This window comes from Fulmarus glacialis, unplaced genomic scaffold (assembly GCF_000690835.1).
Source record: "Fulmarus glacialis isolate BGI_N327 unplaced genomic scaffold, ASM69083v1 scaffold20699, whole genome shotgun sequence".
In the NCBI taxonomy this organism is placed as follows: Eukaryota; Metazoa; Chordata; class Aves; order Procellariiformes; family Procellariidae; genus Fulmarus; species Fulmarus glacialis.
The window spans coordinates 1-18,024 of NW_009232847.1; the positions used below are offsets into that span (position 1 = coordinate 1).

An 18,024-nucleotide genomic window follows, 5' to 3' on the forward strand; every position below is an offset into this window, starting at 1 on the left:
TTATATAAATACATATATATATATGTAAAAGTACAAATTTAAGGAGCCAGCTGGAGACCAGCAAAAAATTAAATGCTTAGAAAATGAGACTTGGAGGGAAGTAAGTTGAAATAAGTAAAAGAATTCCCTTCTGTATCCATGAAGAGTAAGAGAAGTAATTTGACATAATTTATTCAACTCACCTAGATCTCTTAATGTGAAGAAAATTCTTCCAATTACAAAAGCAAGAGATAGGGTGATGTGGAAAATGTTAAAGGCTGTTAAGTACAAGGATATTTTAAAAATCTTTGATCCATCCTTATGTTAGGAAGATGGAGAGGTGGCTTCTCTGGGGTATCTTCAAGTACTAAGTCTGTAAGATTCTACAAATGAAACAGTTTTCTGAAATAATTTTCTGAAAATTATTCTGCTCAGTATGTCGCTGCTTATTCTCAAGAATTTTGTGCCAGAAAAACAGTTTTCTGTATTCATGGCTGTCAAATACAAGGAAGGCTTTTCTCCCTCTGAAACTGTTCCTTTTAAAATGCTTAATTTCAGAAACTTGCAGTTGCAGTGTGCCTTTTGTACGTGACGTGTGTGGGCTTGGTATATCAGAGTCATGTTTTTTTAAAAGCACATAACTGAATTATCTTGAAGCTAAGAGTGCGTGTTTCTGGATTTGTGCGTGATATTACAGTAGTCTTTAGACTTAGTGTTAGTCTGAGAAAACTAATGTTCCTTGTAACCTCTTTGGTCAGCTAGTACAAATATTGTTAAACACTGAAGAGGAATTAAGTTCAAGTTGTTGCATTTAAACTTTAGATGTTTTCTGAGTTACTATGGTAACCAGGAGCTCAATTTCCTAATTAAACTATGAATCTGGCCTTCAAGGGCTTCATTTAAGAGTGTTTTGTTTTGTTTTTTTTTTTTTTTTTAAAACTAGATCTGGTTCCTGATAATCCAGTTTTGTGTATTAATGAGGCACAATGTAAGACAATTATTTTAAGTTGTGGTAAGGAGAGAGGAAGAAAAAAATAGTCCTTCATAATATCTTTGGAGAGTATCTTCCAAATTTTCTGAATATCCTTAGCTGCATATTAGGCTGTGTGTGCAAGCATGTGGCCAGCAGCTCGAGGAAAGTGATTCTTCCCGTCTACCTGGCACTTGAGACCACATTTGGAGTACTGTCTTTAGGGAGTCGCAGTACAAGAAAGACATTGATGTACTGGAGTGAGTCCAACAGATGGCCACCAAGATGGCTAGGGGCTGAACTACATCACCTACAAGGAGAGGCTGTCTGGATTTCTTCAGCCTTAAGAAGAGGAGGCAAAGGGAGGATCTTGCTACAGCAACCTAATGGGAGGGTGATAGGGAAAACGGAGCCACACTGGGAAGACAAGGGGCAACAGACACAAATTGGAACATGAGATATTCCAATAAGATATAAAAGAAACATTTTATACCATAGGATAGCCAAACACTGGAATGCATTGACCAGAGAGGTTGATTAAAAGACAATTTTCTAAATATTAGTTAGCCCCTGTCGTAAAACAATTTTTCAGTATTTGAATGAATTCTGGTTGTGATGCCCTCTACAGTTTTGTTACAGTTGCTACAGAATACTCTCGAGTGTCTTCTGGAAAAGGTCTATAGGCAGCTATTCGTTAGTTTGTACAGAAATAATTCAGTTGATGCTTGATAGAACAAACCAAATTTTGAAAATGTCTGGTGAAAGCCTGTTAAAGATACCCAGCTATGTTTGTCAGATAAGGTATGATTAACTTGTATGGCATGGTTAATGGAATAGTGGAGAGTTGTGAAATAGATAGTATATTTTATTATTCCAGTTGGGAAAAAAAACCAAATAAGGGCTTGTATTCCCCAAAGTATCACATCTTAAATGTGTATCAGTTGGTTCAATAAAAGTAATTCTCTTTGTGTAAGGACTTTGCCTTGCTTCTATTTTTAGACCGTAGTGGCTAGAGTAATACTTACAAAATCTTTAGAAGCATTTTTTTTCCCCCTTGAGCTGTCCAACACTTTTAGAGTTCCTGTCATTATGGGGACTGGAGAAATCTAGGAATTTGTTATAAAATGGTATTTCTACCCTTTAATTTCAAGGGAAGTTATCCAAGATAGCTGGAGAGAATAAAAATGAAAAGAATTCTGTGCTATCTATAATAGCAGTTCTTGGTCTTCTGTCTTGATTGCCTGCAATTCTGGGGTGAGATCCTCTTCATCTGTGGGTTGGGTTTTTTTGTTTGGGTTTTTTTGTGGGTTTTTTTTCCTTTTTCTCCCCGCCCCCCGCCTTACCCTGAAGGGAAGCAGTGTTGAGATACATGAAATCTGTCAGGGCATAGTGTAATGGAGAACACAGCTGATACTTCAAATACGCATAAGCTTAGAGTGGTTACAGAAAGGCTGAAGGGAATAACACCTTTTGCTGATACTTGGTTCTGTTTGGGACATTCCTCTGAATGAAGAAAAGTCCAGAAGACCTGTGGATTTCTTGGCCTCTGCATCCCTTCCCTACCTTTCCAGTGTGGAGCTATATCTAGGAACTTACTGTTAATCAGAATTGCACTGGAGTTTTCTATGTATAATAGGTAATCTCAGGTTTTCTTTGTCGATTCCCGTATTTCAAAGTGATGAATTTCTTTGGTAAAGCTTGTTTTCATTTCATTATAACACTAGCAATGTTATTATAACAGCCTTTAAAATTCTTTTATGACATAACATTTCACTTCAAAACATATTTGTTTAATTGTTTGCAAATAAAAGACTTTTAAAGTGTGTATTTGGGTTCAAAGTAGGAACTTTCAAAGTAGAAGCCCAAAGGAAGTTTTCAGGGCTGCTTGATAGAGACAAAGTTATTTCAAAATGTAAACTGTGAATGTATGAGGGCGTTTTCTTTAGGAGTTGTGTGTCTGAATTTATCATAGTCCTATTTCAAAGGTATTAATGAGATACTGAATCACTTCTATGTTGACAAATGAACACTTTTTATTTTCCAGTGTGGATCAGAGAAGTTGTTTGGAAAATTAGTAAGAAACAGCTACAAATGTGTGATAGACCTACATTTTAAAAAATTGTATGTTGAGTCAAAATTAGATAGTAAACCCCCAACCATATATATTTATTCCTCTTGAGTGCTAGGTCAGGCTTAAATCTTACATAAGGTTATTTTGACTAGTAGGATGATGGAAGTGGACTGGTAGGTGGTAAACATTAAAATTATTGGCAGGGAAAAGGAGAGTAAGAAATGAGAAAGCCTTGAACTTCCTGTTATCTAGATGGCTTGGAAATGACAAAACATATTGCATAACTCTTTATATGAGAAAATTCACTCTGAAACCAGTGCCAGTGATAGCACTTCACAGAGGTTGCATTTCCCTTGCTCCGTAGACTGTAAGAAACAGTTCTGGTAGTTATTGTAGAAAGGGCTGGTTGCAGTTACTGATTTATCCCTGTCAAAATAGGTAAGAATTACCTGAGCTACTGGTGTAACACTTTTCTAAATGTTACGACTGTATAGGTTCTAAGATGCAATTACTATAAAGTTATAAAATAGTTTGTGTTCTGCAAGTCACATAGTCTTGTTTTGGTTTTGTGTTCTGTCCTCTGGGATCACTTAGAACAAGGCAAAGGCTTGCACAGATGCCAGATAGAAGTGTCTTAAATTACTTAGAGAAGGAAGAGTTGTGCTGTTAAAATCTTGGAGAATTAATTGTTAATCTGATGCTATCAGGGGAATATGAAATATTCACTGCTAGGTGTAGAGCTCTGTTTGACATTTTTGTAATATGACAGAATCCTGGATACCTCTGTGTATTTCGTAACGCAACAGTTCTTCACTTAGCAATGTTGCAAATATAAGTGCTGCTGAATTTACCAAAAAAGTAGGTTTAAGGCCTGTGACCTTTTTTGCCTGTGACTTTTCAGTTTAATTGCTAGGAGAGGAGTCTTCCCTCTTTCTCACCTTTCAGTTTCACTTTGTATTTAAATTTTCAAATAAAACTCCTTTTACCTTTCAATAATTGATGAAATGTACTTTAGTGTGCATTTTTATTGTTGAACGTTATTTAATATTTCAAATATTCTATACAATTTCTTTATAGAAACGATTACAAAAAGAACTATTGGCATTGCAAAATGATCCACCTCCAGGAATGACGCTAAATGAAAAGAGTGTACAAAATTCAATTACTCAGTAAGTATATATACTGTTTTATTTTTGCTATCAAGCTGAAAAATGTAAGTAATGAAAAGTCCTCTGCATGCCACTTCCACCACTTACTCGAAGTAACATTCTGAATTTTTGTTTTTAGTCTAGGGAGTGAAACATTGTTCTGCTTAATGAGCATATTGCAGTAATGTGCTGGACACTCGCAGGAGCTGGATAGTAAATTCATTAAATTTTTATTAGGCATTTTACTGTCTAACAAAATGTCAATTGGTAAAAGCTTCTGCATATTTTAGAATAAAATAATTTAACAAACTCTCATAGCTACTAACCTCTGAAACCCGTCTAAATTTATTGAAATAATGGAGTAGGTGGTTTAGAGTTTCTGCATTATTTGTGTTGAGTATATTTTGTAGCTGTTAATTTCCATTACCTTCTTTCTCTAAAGCAAGTGGAGGAAGCTTCTTAAAGAGCAAAGTTATCTAAGTACATTTCTTTGCACTTTCCTCCCTGCTGTAGTTTTTCTGTGATTAGCAAAATGGAAAGTGAAACATGGTTAAATATTCTGTGTTCTGTCCATTGAAATTGGACAGGTGTTGTTCTTGGTATTCAAACTATTTTTTTAATTGACTGAAATTCAAAAGATTTAGACTGTGTTGACATTTCTTTTAGATAATTTTCTTAGTTTAATTTTAGAGAAATATTAAAAAATTCTTAGCAGATGTAAACATTTATAAAGTCTCAGGCTATATGTTCTGGACTATATTATTGATTGATGGATCAATTTAAAAATGTAACATAGAGCTGACTTCTGGTGTTGCTTCACATCTGCGTTTTTGGTGGTGGCACTTAGGCCATGTTACATGAGGCTTTTCTGAGCTTTGTATATACTGAGTTAAACACTGCTATTGCTTTTTAAATTATGCTGGTTTTTTGTGATAGTTCGTGCAGATGAATATGAATAAACCAAATTGAAACAGCACTTTCAGAATTTGGTACAAATAATAATAAACTGCTATACAACTGCTGAATTACAGCTTGTGTTTCTTGCTTTACTTTGGGTTTTCTTTGGGATGCAAAATACTTAAATTTTATGAAAAAAGGACTCAAAGTGATATTGCAAGTTTTTCACTCATCTAAACAAAAAACAGCTATTAAGTGAACGTTTACAGCAGATGAAGAGATTGAAAAGGGAAAAAAAAATCTGTTGTTTTTTTTTTCTGTTTGTGGATTTCCATTTTTCTTACGATGTCTCTGTTCCCAGAGTACTACCTCATTATTTTTTTCTGCTATGTACAGTTTTTATACCTTTCAATACCTTACAAAGAAAAACTTCCTGTTTACTGTCATGCTAGATTTTGGAATTGTCACTGTTTAAGAAACTTTCTGTCACAAGTAACATCGTATTTTTTCTCTTTGAGGGTTTTTGATGTGAAGTAGCATGTTCTGAGTTCATTAATCAAGTTAGAGTTTGAACTGGTGCTGTAAAGATTGGTGTAGCAATACTAGCTTGGTTTTGAAAGATGTTGAATAAAATTATTGGATCCCACGATGTAACTGGGTCATTTGAAATGTTAAGCAATCATCTCTTTTAAATACACAAGGATTAGAAATTTGAGATGGCTAAACCATGAAGCACACAGGAAAGATGGGTTCTAGTGATTCCTTCACCATAAAAGGAGCAATGTCCAGGCAGAGTTACCTTCTACTTAGTAAATGAAACTATTTTAAAAAACTTGAAAGTGAAGATTCTGGATCACAAGGACCAATAAAGCCAAAGAGTATCGGTGCAGCGTGTGTATAAATGTAAAAGCAGAAGGCATAAGAAGAGATAAGTGGTCTGGAGCGCAAATAGATTAAATTGAAGGAGTCTTCACAAAATTAAAATATGGAACACTAGTACAGCCATCATTATGCTACTGTTGAAGATGCATTCCTCCTGAAGAGTGTGACACCTAGCAGTTCAGTAGAGAAGAAATTTTTCTCTCAAAAAAAAAAAAAAAAAAGTAATAGACGGGAGGATAAAAAATGTGCACGGCTTAAATACACGGGGAGCGTGTATATGACAGGAGGATGGAAAGGCTGGGAATAGGATGATCAGACTGCCAGCTGGAGGAGATGTCGACTTTTCTGTACACATTGCTGTTATGAAAAATCTCAGCTACCTCACTCTAATGTAAATCTTGTCTGAGCATTTTTGTAGTCTCTTGCTGAATCTTTACCTTATCATATTGCTCAAATGTGTAAAACTCAATGGTAAAATACAAAAATGGGGGAGTGATGCCGCAAAAAATGGTATTAAGTGATCAACAACAGAACTCCAAAATGACAGAAGTTAGGTAGCAGAGTGTTGCTGCTGAATGATATGCAAAGCATCTATTTTTGATCTATTTTGACTGGATTTAAAAAAAAACAACAACCCAACCCAAAACCAATAACAACAACAAAAAACCTATACCCAACACCCCCCCACCCCTTCCAACTCCACTTGTCAGTTACTTCCATGTTATTATGATGGAAAGAGCAGAAGCAGAGGAAAAAGAATACGTGATATGTTGAGGTGTTATCTTTATTACAGTTGCAAAGCATCCTTTTTTTTGTTTTGTTTTTAACTTTCTGTGACCTTTTCCTTTTTACACTATTAACTTTTCCAGTTTTGGTTCCGTTACCTAACAGGTTATATACCATTTAATTTCTGAGTTTTTCACAGATGTAAGTGCAAGAAGAACATTGCTCATCCCCCTATGATACAGATTTTGTTTTAATAAACTGTACTGATGATTTCCTTGACAGAAAAGTAAAACAACATGAAAGAGAATGCGTACTAGTTTGTTTCCTTCCGAGCCTGTTTTTGTGTAGGAATAAACTTTGGAACAGGTCTTTTGTTTCAGCTTTGTTGCCTCACATAAGCAGTCATTTTATTGGGAACTGATGGGTCTGTGTTGAGTTCAAGTCATAATTACTTGTATAATTTGCAGCTCTATATCAATGCCTGTATGTAAAATACCAAGCTTGTTTCTTTCAAATGTAGGCTTGATGTGTTACTCACTTTTGTGATAGTTAGGATACTAATGGAGAGTTTAGAAGATTTGGCTGTGATTGATAATTGATTTGATTAGTCCTGTGCTCCAGGAGTAATATAATTTGCCTGTCCACAATACTAACAATGTTTTCCCTATCCTTAGGTGGATCGTAGACATGGAAGGTGCTCCAGGAACACTATATGAAGGGGAGAAATTTCAGCTTCTATTTAAGTTCAGTAGTCGGTATCCTTTTGATTCGCCTCAGGTAACTGCTTTCTTACTTCTTGCTTAATGCTACCTTTAGGTTATAGCTGCATGACACATACTGAATATTAGTATCATCCACATATCCTAATGTGAGGTTTAGTTACTTTAATTTGTATTAAACACATTGTGCAGATGCCTCTTTCATCACCTATGAAATAGCAGTGTAAACTGGAGGCTTCTTTGAGGTTGGTATTCATATATGAAAGAGCAACACAGGGTAAAGTAGGAAGGTCCCCTTCACTGCAGTGTAGGAATAGAGTAAACATCAAACTGCTTCTTCTTTTTGCTCTCTTTTTGCTTTCAACTGCTTTTTTTCAGATGCCTTTTTTTTTAAAAAAATGACTCTGCAGTGAGGTATAGTGCTGTGACAGCCTACTTGATTTCATAGGAGATGAAAGAGCAGTGTAAACTGGAGGCTTCTTTGAGGTTGGTATTCATATATGAAAGAGCAACACAGGGTAAAGTAGGAAGGTCCCCTTCACTGCAGTGTAGGAATAGAGTAAACATCAAACTGCTTCTTCTTTTTGCTCTCTTTTTGCTTTCAACTGCTTTTTTTTCTAGTTTGTTTTTAAGCCTCTTGCATCTTCTTTGCTGCCATTGTTAATACAGCTGGGGAATGTGCTTGTGGTAGGGATTCTCATAGATACATGATATCTTTATGAGAGGCCTGCAAATCTAGTGGTTATAATTGAGATGTGAGATACTGTGTTGCTTTCATGGCAATCTAAAGAACTGAAGGGGCAGCAATACTACTAGGCTGCAGAATGAGCTCTGTACATCCATCCCTCCATTACCTGAGGGGAATGTTAAAAAATGTGGCTGATAAGAGTAGTGTTCGGCTATCACCCCTGCTCTTTTGAAAAAAGAAGAAGAAAAGCAAGAGTGCCTTAGTTCTTGTCCTGTCTGTTTCAGCTCAAAGTTCCAAGAGTGATCTCTGACACTTCTCATTGGTGTTGAAACTGAAGCATGGAGCTGTCAGAAGCACAGAGCTGTTTATGTTTAAACCATAAACGTTACATTTGTTTAGGTACCATGGTAAAAACTAGAATGCTGACTTTTCAGTCTTAGGTTTTAAGGAACAAACTGGCCACCTGTACTTCTGCACCCCCTCAGGTTTGCAGTGAGCTACTCATAGGTGACTCACAGGAGAGTAGCCACTTTCATTTGGTTCCAAGTAGGTACTGTTTGTACTCATTACCTAACCTGTGTGTGTGGCTCTGTGCAACTTACTGTAAAACAGCAAATTAGATCTGTATGTGTACGCTGATTTTTAGCACAGAAAACAATTAAGAATATAAGTACTGGATACTTGATTGTTGCAGGCATCTAGAATTTCCGTTATAAAAATGCTGCTGTGCAGTAAGTTCATTCTATATTACAAACCTCTGGGTCGTAATTCTCTCCTGCAAATCTACTTACTGTGAATTGACAGTTTACACTTCTGATGCTTAATCACTTGGTTGCTTTCTGCCTTTAAATGTATGTTGTCTATCATAGTGTGCATGCTTTTACTTAGCTAGTATGTCTAGTTCTGGTTTTCCTATAAAAGAAAGACATTATTTAGAAATGAAATATGTTACTGGATTATGAAGCTCTTCAACGCTTAAGAAATACCAGTTTAAAGACCTATGAAAGATCATTCTGCATCCAGTTTTTCTGCTACCTTAGAAACCTATTTGCCACTTGGCAAATAGGTTAAGCTCTCTAATTTCAGTTTCCTTTATGATGAAGGTGTTGTTTCTTTCTTGTAGTCAGTGATGAGGTGGGTGTGTTGTGTACATGTATACATATTCGTACCCATACATATATCTGTATAACTTAGGGAAACAGTAAAGAGGCTTCTGAGTATTATGGTTATGAGTGGTAGAGATTTATTATGTCATTCATAAAAGATGACAGTGGTCATGTTTGATAAGAAGCTCAGGAGAATAATGCTGCTACAAAGGTTTCACTTTTACTCCATTTCCATTGGTTCTGAGCCAACTATGTGACAAAAATTTGATGTAAGAGCAATAGTTGTCAGAATTGCTTTTCTAACCTTTTTTTGACTATGATATTATCTTGTAATAGAGAGGAGTCAAGGTCCTAAATGCTGTTCTTCCATATTCATTCATGTCAAATAAAAACATACTCCATTTGAAATAATGATCTAAAAATATTTCCATACTTCAGTTGTACAAATCCTTTATTTTATAATTAATAGGATTGATGCATTTTACTCTTTATGCTGGAACCTGGATGAGTTGTCCAGAACTTAATTTCTATTGTGTCCATGGTTATAGAAATACTCATTTGTGAATCTTGTTGTGTTTCCTGGTGTATAACGTTGTGGCTTATGAAATCATTAAAATCCAGTGTTTTGGCTAGGCAACTGTATTCCTTAGGAAGTAAAAGACTGAGGCTGCAAGATATAAAAAGTTTGGTTTGATGTCTTTACACTGTTACCTTTGCATTTTTCTATGCTGTATAACTATTCATAGAAAAAAACCTACATTTAACCATTTATTTAACTTCATCTTCGCTAGCTATTTAGATTTCCATTGTTTTTTTTTTTACATTTTAATTAATAGCTTCCAAAAATGAATGATCCTAACATGGTAAAGTGTAATACTTAGTGTGAGTGAAAATGGCAGAACCACTTCTTAAATAAGATAGTATTATTTTCCCCAAAGTGGTACAGTCTTATTTAAAACGTGGACAATAAATTACAATTATGTTTGTTCTTTTTTTTAGGTCATGTTTACTGGAGACAATATTCCTGTTCATCCTCATGTTTATAGCAATGGTCACATCTGTTTATCCATTCTAACAGAAGACTGGTCTCCAGCTCTCTCAGTGCAATCTGTTTGTCTTAGCATTATTAGCATGCTTTCCAGCTGCAAAGAAAAGGTATGGGGTTTTTTAGCACTGTTGGAGTAGAGTAAGTAAAAGTTAATGGTTTTTTACTTTGCAAAGTGAGATTTTCATTTATCAAATTCTAAAATAGGCAAAGCTACTATATCTACATTTCTACTGAAAAAATACTAAGCTAGAACTGCAAAATAAACAGTACTTTGTAACTGTTTTCATGATAACCTGCATATCATTTTTGGAAAAGAGGAGTGAATGGAATCCTTCTAGTTGTACTAATTGTGAAGTTCAATCATGTTTTAGGACAATTCTTTGTAAATTGATTCTGTCTCTAAAGGCAGTGAAAAATGACTATTGAAATGTCTTTAGGGCAGATGTTTGTAAGGCTTTGCAGATGTTTGTAGGGCTTTGCAGCTGTACTATTTCATTGATCTTGATCATTTTCATTTCAGGAAAGTAAATGGTGCTAAGCTGCCTTTTTGGTCATGGGCTGGCACCGGTACCTTAAACCTTTTTTGTAAAGAGAATACCCTTTTACTCTTGACCATTACTTCTGCAGTGGAATATCTGTGGAAGTTAGACGTGGTCAGAGCTCGTACATCTGTGCTATCCAAACATGCCTATTTATATCACATCCTAGTCAGTCGTAGTCATGTGTATATGGTAGAAAAACACACCCAAAATGGCTTTATATTGTATCCTATGACTTTGGTTTTGCATAATGATGACACTTAAGAAGAAAGCTGAAGAATATGAAGTATTGGTCAGATACAGATGTTTGTTTAAGCTCATTTTTTCACCCACTCCAAGCTGAGACTTATGGATGTGAATTGGATCTAATATATCAGAATTAGATTCCAAACTGCAAAGGAATTTCATTTGGTTTTTTTGAACAAGGGCAGTTCCTTTCTTGTGGGTTGTTTTCTTTCTTTTTATTTATTTCTCCTCCTACCTATCTCCAAACCGTTTGGTATTTTTCGTTAGTTTTTTGCTTGGAATATCTTCAGTAAGAAGTGTTACCTGGATCCTTAAGAGATTTTTCCTGACGAAGGTCTAGCCCTGCCTGTTACCTCATTTTCACTGCATTCACGTGGTAGCCTTTCATAAGCTTATTAAATAGCTCATGTATTACAATCTGAGGATTGTTTGATTATTTGTAGGTCTTTTATTCTGTTGCAGAGGCGACCTCCAGATAACTCATTTTATGTAAGAACGTGTAACAAGAATCCAAAGAAAACAAAATGGTGGTATCATGGTAAGTATTTAACTAGGACCGGGAATTTTGAAAGCCAAAAGCAATTAAAATGTAGGAGAGTAGGATAAATGCATTCAAAGCCTTAAACTCTTTTTTTTTTAAATTTCAAAAAGTTATTAAAATCCTGTTTCTGAGATACTCTGCTGTGATTTTTTTATATCATATTTTAATAATTCCTGATGGAAATTTGAACAGCACGGATTTATATGTTTTAAATTGTAGGATTGAATTTGAATGAAAGTTCTTGTACACTGTATTAGCCAATGACAAGTCTTAGGTTTGGAGTTGGAGAAGGTCTGTAATGAAACTAGGTTTAGCTCTGCATCCAGGGTTTTTGGTTGTCGTTGGTAACGCTTTAAGAGCTTTTATGGCAATTGAAAGATGCCTATATATTTGTAAACAGCTATGTGTTTTAATAGATTTCTGTTAATCAGAATTTCCAGTGTGGGACAGTTGGCTGACTTAAAGACTCTTAAGAACTAATAAGTCAATAATATATTAATAAGATTCTACAGGTACATGATAAAAAAAAAAAAAACATTCTAAAATTGCTACATAGAGTACTACAGTGTCTGCAGTGGTAGTGTTGTGTTGGTTTGGGTTTTTTGTTTGTGTTTTTTTTTTTTTTTTTCTTTCCATGTGCTCTCTATCTGACTTTATAATGTGTGGTTTCTTTCTTCTGCCTCAACATTTGTCATCCTCTTCCCAGAGCTGGGGTTGGCTGTATGTGCTTGTCTTAACCACTGCATTGGTGAGGAAAGAAGGAAGGAGGGGGTAGAGACGGGCTATGCTTTTCTTCTCTCCTCTCCTGTCAGCCAATACTTTCTTTGCTTTCCCTAGGAAAATATTGTACAAATGGTGGTTATCAGAAAGAAGCCCATGTATTTTGGGAAGGGATGTGTTAGAGCAGGTAATACTGTATGCTAGAGTGGTGCAGGAGGAGTTGATCCTATCGCTACGTTTCACTGAAGGCTTCATCATAAGACATCCTCTGTTTTTCACTGCCGCCCCACCCCAGGACATGTTCTGTCCCCTATGTGAAATGAGACCAGGTATTTTGAGACAGTGGGAGTTAATGACTGGAGAGGCAAATGCCAAAGCCTTCACCCTTAGATTCTTGAAAGCCCATGGATGCCTTAACAATAAAAACTTGAGAGTTTCATAATGCTTGCTGAGACCTGTGGGGTTTTGATATATGGTAACGTAACAGAATGAAACTCTGTTTCTCATAATACTCTAATAGTATCTCTAAAACAAGGTGACTTCAATTACAGTAAGAGGAGTGCTGTATATCATGGGATTAAGAGGTATTTAAGAAATTCAGCACTGTTTACCATATGGTTTTACATTATGTTGTTTTTAAAATTGACTCCAAGAGTAATAATCCTATTGCCCGCAAGGCTGGGTTTTTCATCTTCACCGGATTATTCGGTAGTCTCTTTCTCTTCTCTTTCTGTTTTTGCGCTCTTGTAATGTGTTTGGTGCTTCTCCATTTCTAGTTTTACTTTCTCTTTATTGGCAATTTTTGGAGAGTTTTTATTAACTATTTTTATTTTCACTTGCTAGTTATTTTTAAAGAGAAAGAAGTAAAGTTTCATTTATTAGCTTTATCTTGTGATTAAAATATGTTCTGTCTACTTTGAATTTGTACTAGAGTCTCGTTTTGATTGAGGATTGAAGTCTATCAAGGAGAAAAGTCTACTTTGATTTCTTATTCACAAAATTCAATTTGAGTAAAACAAGCAAAACACCAAATGAGTATGAAAAGAAATGTGGGTTATCTGACTCTGAAAGTTGCTGTATAATTGTAGCTCAAAACCATCAAGCTGCTTATAGTCCACTGGACAAGTCATTTAATTACTTCAAAGTAACTATGCAATGGCTGTTTTCTGAAAGTCAGAAAACCCTACCCCTTCCCAAATTCAGAGCAACCTAAAAACCAACCTGAGGCAAGAGAACGCAAGTCAGTTCATTTAAATAATTCATACTGTTTTGCTCCATTATATTTTCATTTCTTTTTTAACTTCCTTTTTAAGTACTAATTACAAAGGAGATCATGATTAAAAGTTCATTGGGCTTTTTCCCCCACACCATTAAATTCTTACATTAAAAAATAGAACACACCCAATGTCCATTGGGCAAAAATTTTCTTAAATGCTAGAGGGTTTTTCCTTCAAGTTTTGTATGTCACTTGCTCCTTCTCTCAGTTACAAGTAATTTTGTTTCTCTTCTGTGGACATACAAGACTGCCAAGGCATGATCTTTAAATTTTCAGTATTTTTTTAATGGGTTTGAGGAAATGGTGGGTTACACTAAAATGGGAAGTGTAGCTTGCCTGCTAATTTTAACCACCTCTGTCTGGAAAAGAACTGTCTTCAACCTTATGTACACCTGAAAAGATTTACAAGCTCTTGGAAAAGGTGATCCTGTCATCTTCATTTTCTGCTCCTGCTTCAACTAAAGTGTCACATACCTAATCTTGTGGTTGAACCACTTCGGGCTGGGTAAATTAAGGGAGAAAACCCAGTCCCAACCAAGAAAGAAAACCAGCTGTCCAAGGGTAACCACTGAGTGAAATAAATGCCAGTGGTAATACAGGAACATGTCGGGGAGATGCAGAGTGGTTCTGCCCCTTCTGTTGTCAGCTAGCCATTGGACTGACTTAACTTTAATGTGAAATTGAATCCCTGTGTTTTGAAGAGAAAGGAGGGAGACTGTCATCACTTTAAACATATGCCTTTGAAGGAAATTTTTTTTCCACTAGGTGCCTGGAATTTATTTAGCTGGAAGCAAATAGTGCATGATTGGGAGCTGCCGTAAAGCAAACAGATATGAACACAGAGGGATAAAGTGGCACTTTGAGATATATTCTGACATGTAAATGTGTGTCTCTGTGCATTTAGTTTATTACAGAGTTTTCAATCTCTCGTTTCATCCCTGCCCCAACAAAGCAACTTATTCCAAAAGCAGAGTTATGGAGTCTTGTTTGCTACACACTGATGTGCTTGCAAGCCCTGTTTCAAAACTCCTGATCTTTGATAACTAAAAATATTTCTAGATTGTCTGCCCTATCCAACGTCTGCTTCAACTGTACATTGAATTTCATGCTGAGTTTCAATCTGAGGGTCGATCATGCTGTGTTAAAGACAGGAGGATCTTCCAGGTGGTTTTCTTGGGCATCCAGGCTGAAATTGGTTTCATAAAGCTGTTGCCTGTTTTTGGTGTTGTCAGGAGGTAGAATTTTGTGGAAAAAAGAGGGCAATGGTGTTCGTTTTCAACCAGTACCTCCTTACTGCTTTTGGTTTTGGGGTTTTTTAATTAGAAAGTGTTTTCTCTGGTATTTGGCCTAAACTTCTAGTACACAGTTCAAATACCTCTTCTCTCTCTCTTGCATCGTTGTCCAATCTTTTTTACATGTACAGTTTTTCGTTCTTTACCCTCCTATCAAAATGAAGAAGGTTTTTTACATGTAATAGTATTGATGACAATATTTTCCAGTGAGAATGTAGAATTGTTCACTGCCACTTTGTACATACTAAATCTGCAAACAGTGAAAATACTGTTTATGAGGCTACGTTTTCTAGGTGTGCAAGGTTACAAGTAAGTGCATTAAAAATAACCAGACAGTAAGTTTGCTTTCTGTTAACAAGCTGAATATTTACTGTTACCCAATGCAAATATACTGCAGGTTGATGTGTGGAAGACGAAGTTTGAAAGGGAGAGCTTTCACAGACAAATATTTACTTTAATGTTGAGCATAATGCAGAAAAGATTGGCATAGAATACTCTTCTTTTTGTAGTATGTTCTGTCCAATCACAGTATCTAAAATTTAGTGAAAGTAAGTTATTTTCATGTTTAAGATTTTAGGATTACAGTAGTAACATTACTTTTGCATAATTCTGTCAGCTATAGTTCGTGTTGATTCTTGAGAAATAAATGAATATACACACATAGATATATTTATAAAGGGTTGAGAATGCATCAGGAGAAGCCCACTCTGCCAGCTCTTATTGCCATACGTTCCTTATAAAAGGATTTCTCAATTTGATAACTGATGTGGACCTGCTGTACTTTAAGGGGGGCAAAATGTTAAGCATATTTGGTCTTTCATTTTCCTAATGAGTGGCTTTCTAAATATCGAATGTGGAAATTACTGTCCTTTTAATGGAATATTTGCTAATACTAATGTGCTTGGGGGTGTATGTGTATTTTGGAAGATTTATGTTTGATACTCTCTTCATTTTTTTTTTTCCTGAGTCATTATTAAACAAAACCGCAGAATTATTCAATCAGTGTATTTCCACTGCATGTTACTGTCTATGCTAGGAATTGTTTCTGCGTACAGCACCTTGCTAATTTGGACTTAGAATGTTTATATGTTTTCCATAAATACTCTTCTTTTATTTTAAAGATGACACATGTTGATGCCACCATTTTGTGATCCTCGTAGCAGAAGATAGTCCTACTGAGAAAATGAGCACTTTGATCATTCAGTCTTTGAACTTTAACCTTTGACTGGAAGTGACCTATAGGCAATGAAGACTACTTCCTTTGACTGCATTTTTACTAGTGTGCATTCTGGGCGCATGTTGATCGCTGGTTCAGTCCATGCAACTGACATGCTTTTATTAGTCATACAGTATTAATGCAGGTGTCCAGAAATGTCAGAATAATTCCATTATTTTTATTTTAAGCTTTTGGAGGAATTCCAGGTCTTCATATATTGTGCAATAACACTGAGCTCCTTGGCGGTTTTGGTGCATCCATTGCCGGCAATGGACATTGTACCAGGGAAAGGTTTTGCTCCTGCCACAAAAAAAGATTGATGCATGACAGAGCTTATGAAAGTTTCAGATATATTTGGATTATAAGCAAGGGATCGACCATTACCTTAAAAGCCACCCCATTCTTTTATATTTGGATTCTATGCACTGTGATCACAAAACTAGCAGCATGAGTTAACATGCTTAGCTGAAGGACTGTAATAAGATCATTGCATATTTATTAAATTGTTTATCTGCTGTCAAATTGTTTTGACATGGAAGGTTTTTCAAGTGACATTGGCAGAGAGGTACAATGTTATCCCTATGGTGAAATAAAACTACTTTTTGTATATAGTTATTCATATCTCTGAAGCAAAGGTATGAGTAATTTAGGGTATGAGTGATTTAATCAAGAATTTATTTTGGAGATAGGAGAGGATGGCAGTGATATAACTGAACTTGCTGCAGTCCGTAATTGGGCTTGTAATTTGTACTTTAGAGCTTTTTCCAAATAGATTGCACACTGTTATTTCCTGCTAGCCATCAGCATGAGCCCTACTGCCTACACCAATATTTCATTTATTTATGTGTTTGAAAGCAATCCATATAACATTTTTTGTTTGCATTCACTGTTTCTTTTGTTGTTGTATGTCATGTTTGAATGTTACAAAACAATATTTTGATTGAAAAGCTTTGTCAGAAGATATTTTCATGTAAATTATTTCTTTATCTTGTAAGCATCATCTTGTCTTTTAATCCTGTACTATAAAAAGAAAAAAAAAATACATTTTTGACAGAGGCTTAATGTTTTGACAAAAAAGTGTGGACCTTCTTATTTAAGTTTAGACTAAAGTATATTTTCTTAACTTGCTTGTCCCACGCAGCCATACCAATTTTTTTCCAGGCTTTTACTTCACCAAAAAAGAAGAAAAAGCCTAAAATCAGATTGACATTTTTCTATGGAGCAACATTTATTGAAATAATAGATAGTTGTTCTCACCAGTCTGTAATATTTTGATACTGCAATTAGGTTGTCTTTTTAGGAAGCACTTTTATAAACTTAATACCTTTACACATATGCAAAATTTCTATAACTTTTTTTTTACTGTTGCCTTATTGTTGCACTCAAAAAAAAAAAAAATTCAAGTGATTAATGCATGAATGTCTAAGTCAAGTAACTACTTGATTTAAAAATGAATAAACAAAACCCCCAGAAAAACCCCAACCCAGAATGAATAACTACAATAACAAACAGAAAATTGGCTGAAAATATTGATTTTTTTTCTTACTGCTGTATGATAACTGACAAGTTTTATAGCCTTGTACATACTTCTCTGTTACGTAATGTTTAAAACATTTTAAAAAGTATAGATGCTTAACTCAGGGTGGATAGACTTCAGATGGATTTGCTTCAGAGAAGTATTTTGTACAGCAACTGAATTATGGATATTGCCAGTGAAGTGAGGCTACAATATACTTCAGGAACTGCTATTTTTTCTACTGTATTGAAAATATCTCTTGGCCTTTAAAACTCAATGGTAAAATCTAGCTTTGGATATAAATTTGATCTGTGTATATACTTTCACAATGAGCCTTTAAAACATAGAATTCAATTTCTTTTAAGAGCCAAAAATAATCATTTTAAACAAATGAAATAGTTCCGTTCCTAACTTTGTGTTTAGCAAAATTGTATTGTTGTGAGT

General features: G+C 35.2%; 1 protein-coding gene across 2 annotated transcripts; it reads left to right on the top strand.

Annotated features, from left to right (window-relative positions):
* Positions 1-47: 47 nt before the first annotated feature.
* UBE2W (ubiquitin-conjugating enzyme E2W (putative)) lies at positions 48-17,591 on the top strand. Of its 2 annotated transcripts, XM_009585114.1 has the most exons (6): positions 48-67; positions 4,102-4,189; positions 7,348-7,450; positions 10,186-10,341; positions 11,482-11,557; positions 15,970-17,591. In XM_009585114.1, the coding sequence occupies exons 2-6, from the start codon at positions 4,149-4,151 to the stop codon at positions 15,981-15,983; spliced, it is 390 nt and encodes a 129-aa protein (XP_009583409.1). In that variant the 5' UTR covers positions 48-67; positions 4,102-4,148; the 3' UTR covers positions 15,984-17,591. The 2 variants fall into 2 exon arrangements, with proteins under 2 accessions (XP_009583409.1, XP_009583410.1); XM_009585115.1 differs by lacking the exon at positions 48-67 and having other exon boundaries at positions 3,903-4,189.
* Positions 17,592-18,024: the final 433 nt, after the last annotated feature.

Coding starts and splice junctions, on each gene's coding strand:
- UBE2W (XM_009585114.1), top strand. CDS start 4,149: ATGACGCTAAATGAAAAGAGTGTACAAAATTCAATTACTCA. Junction 7,451..10,185: donor ATCCTTTTGATTCGCCTCAG/GTAACTGCTTTC, acceptor TCTTTTTTTTAG/GTCATGTTTACTGGAGACAA. Junction 10,342..11,481: donor TTTCCAGCTGCAAAGAAAAG/GTATGGGGTTTT, acceptor ATTCTGTTGCAG/AGGCGACCTCCAGATAACTC.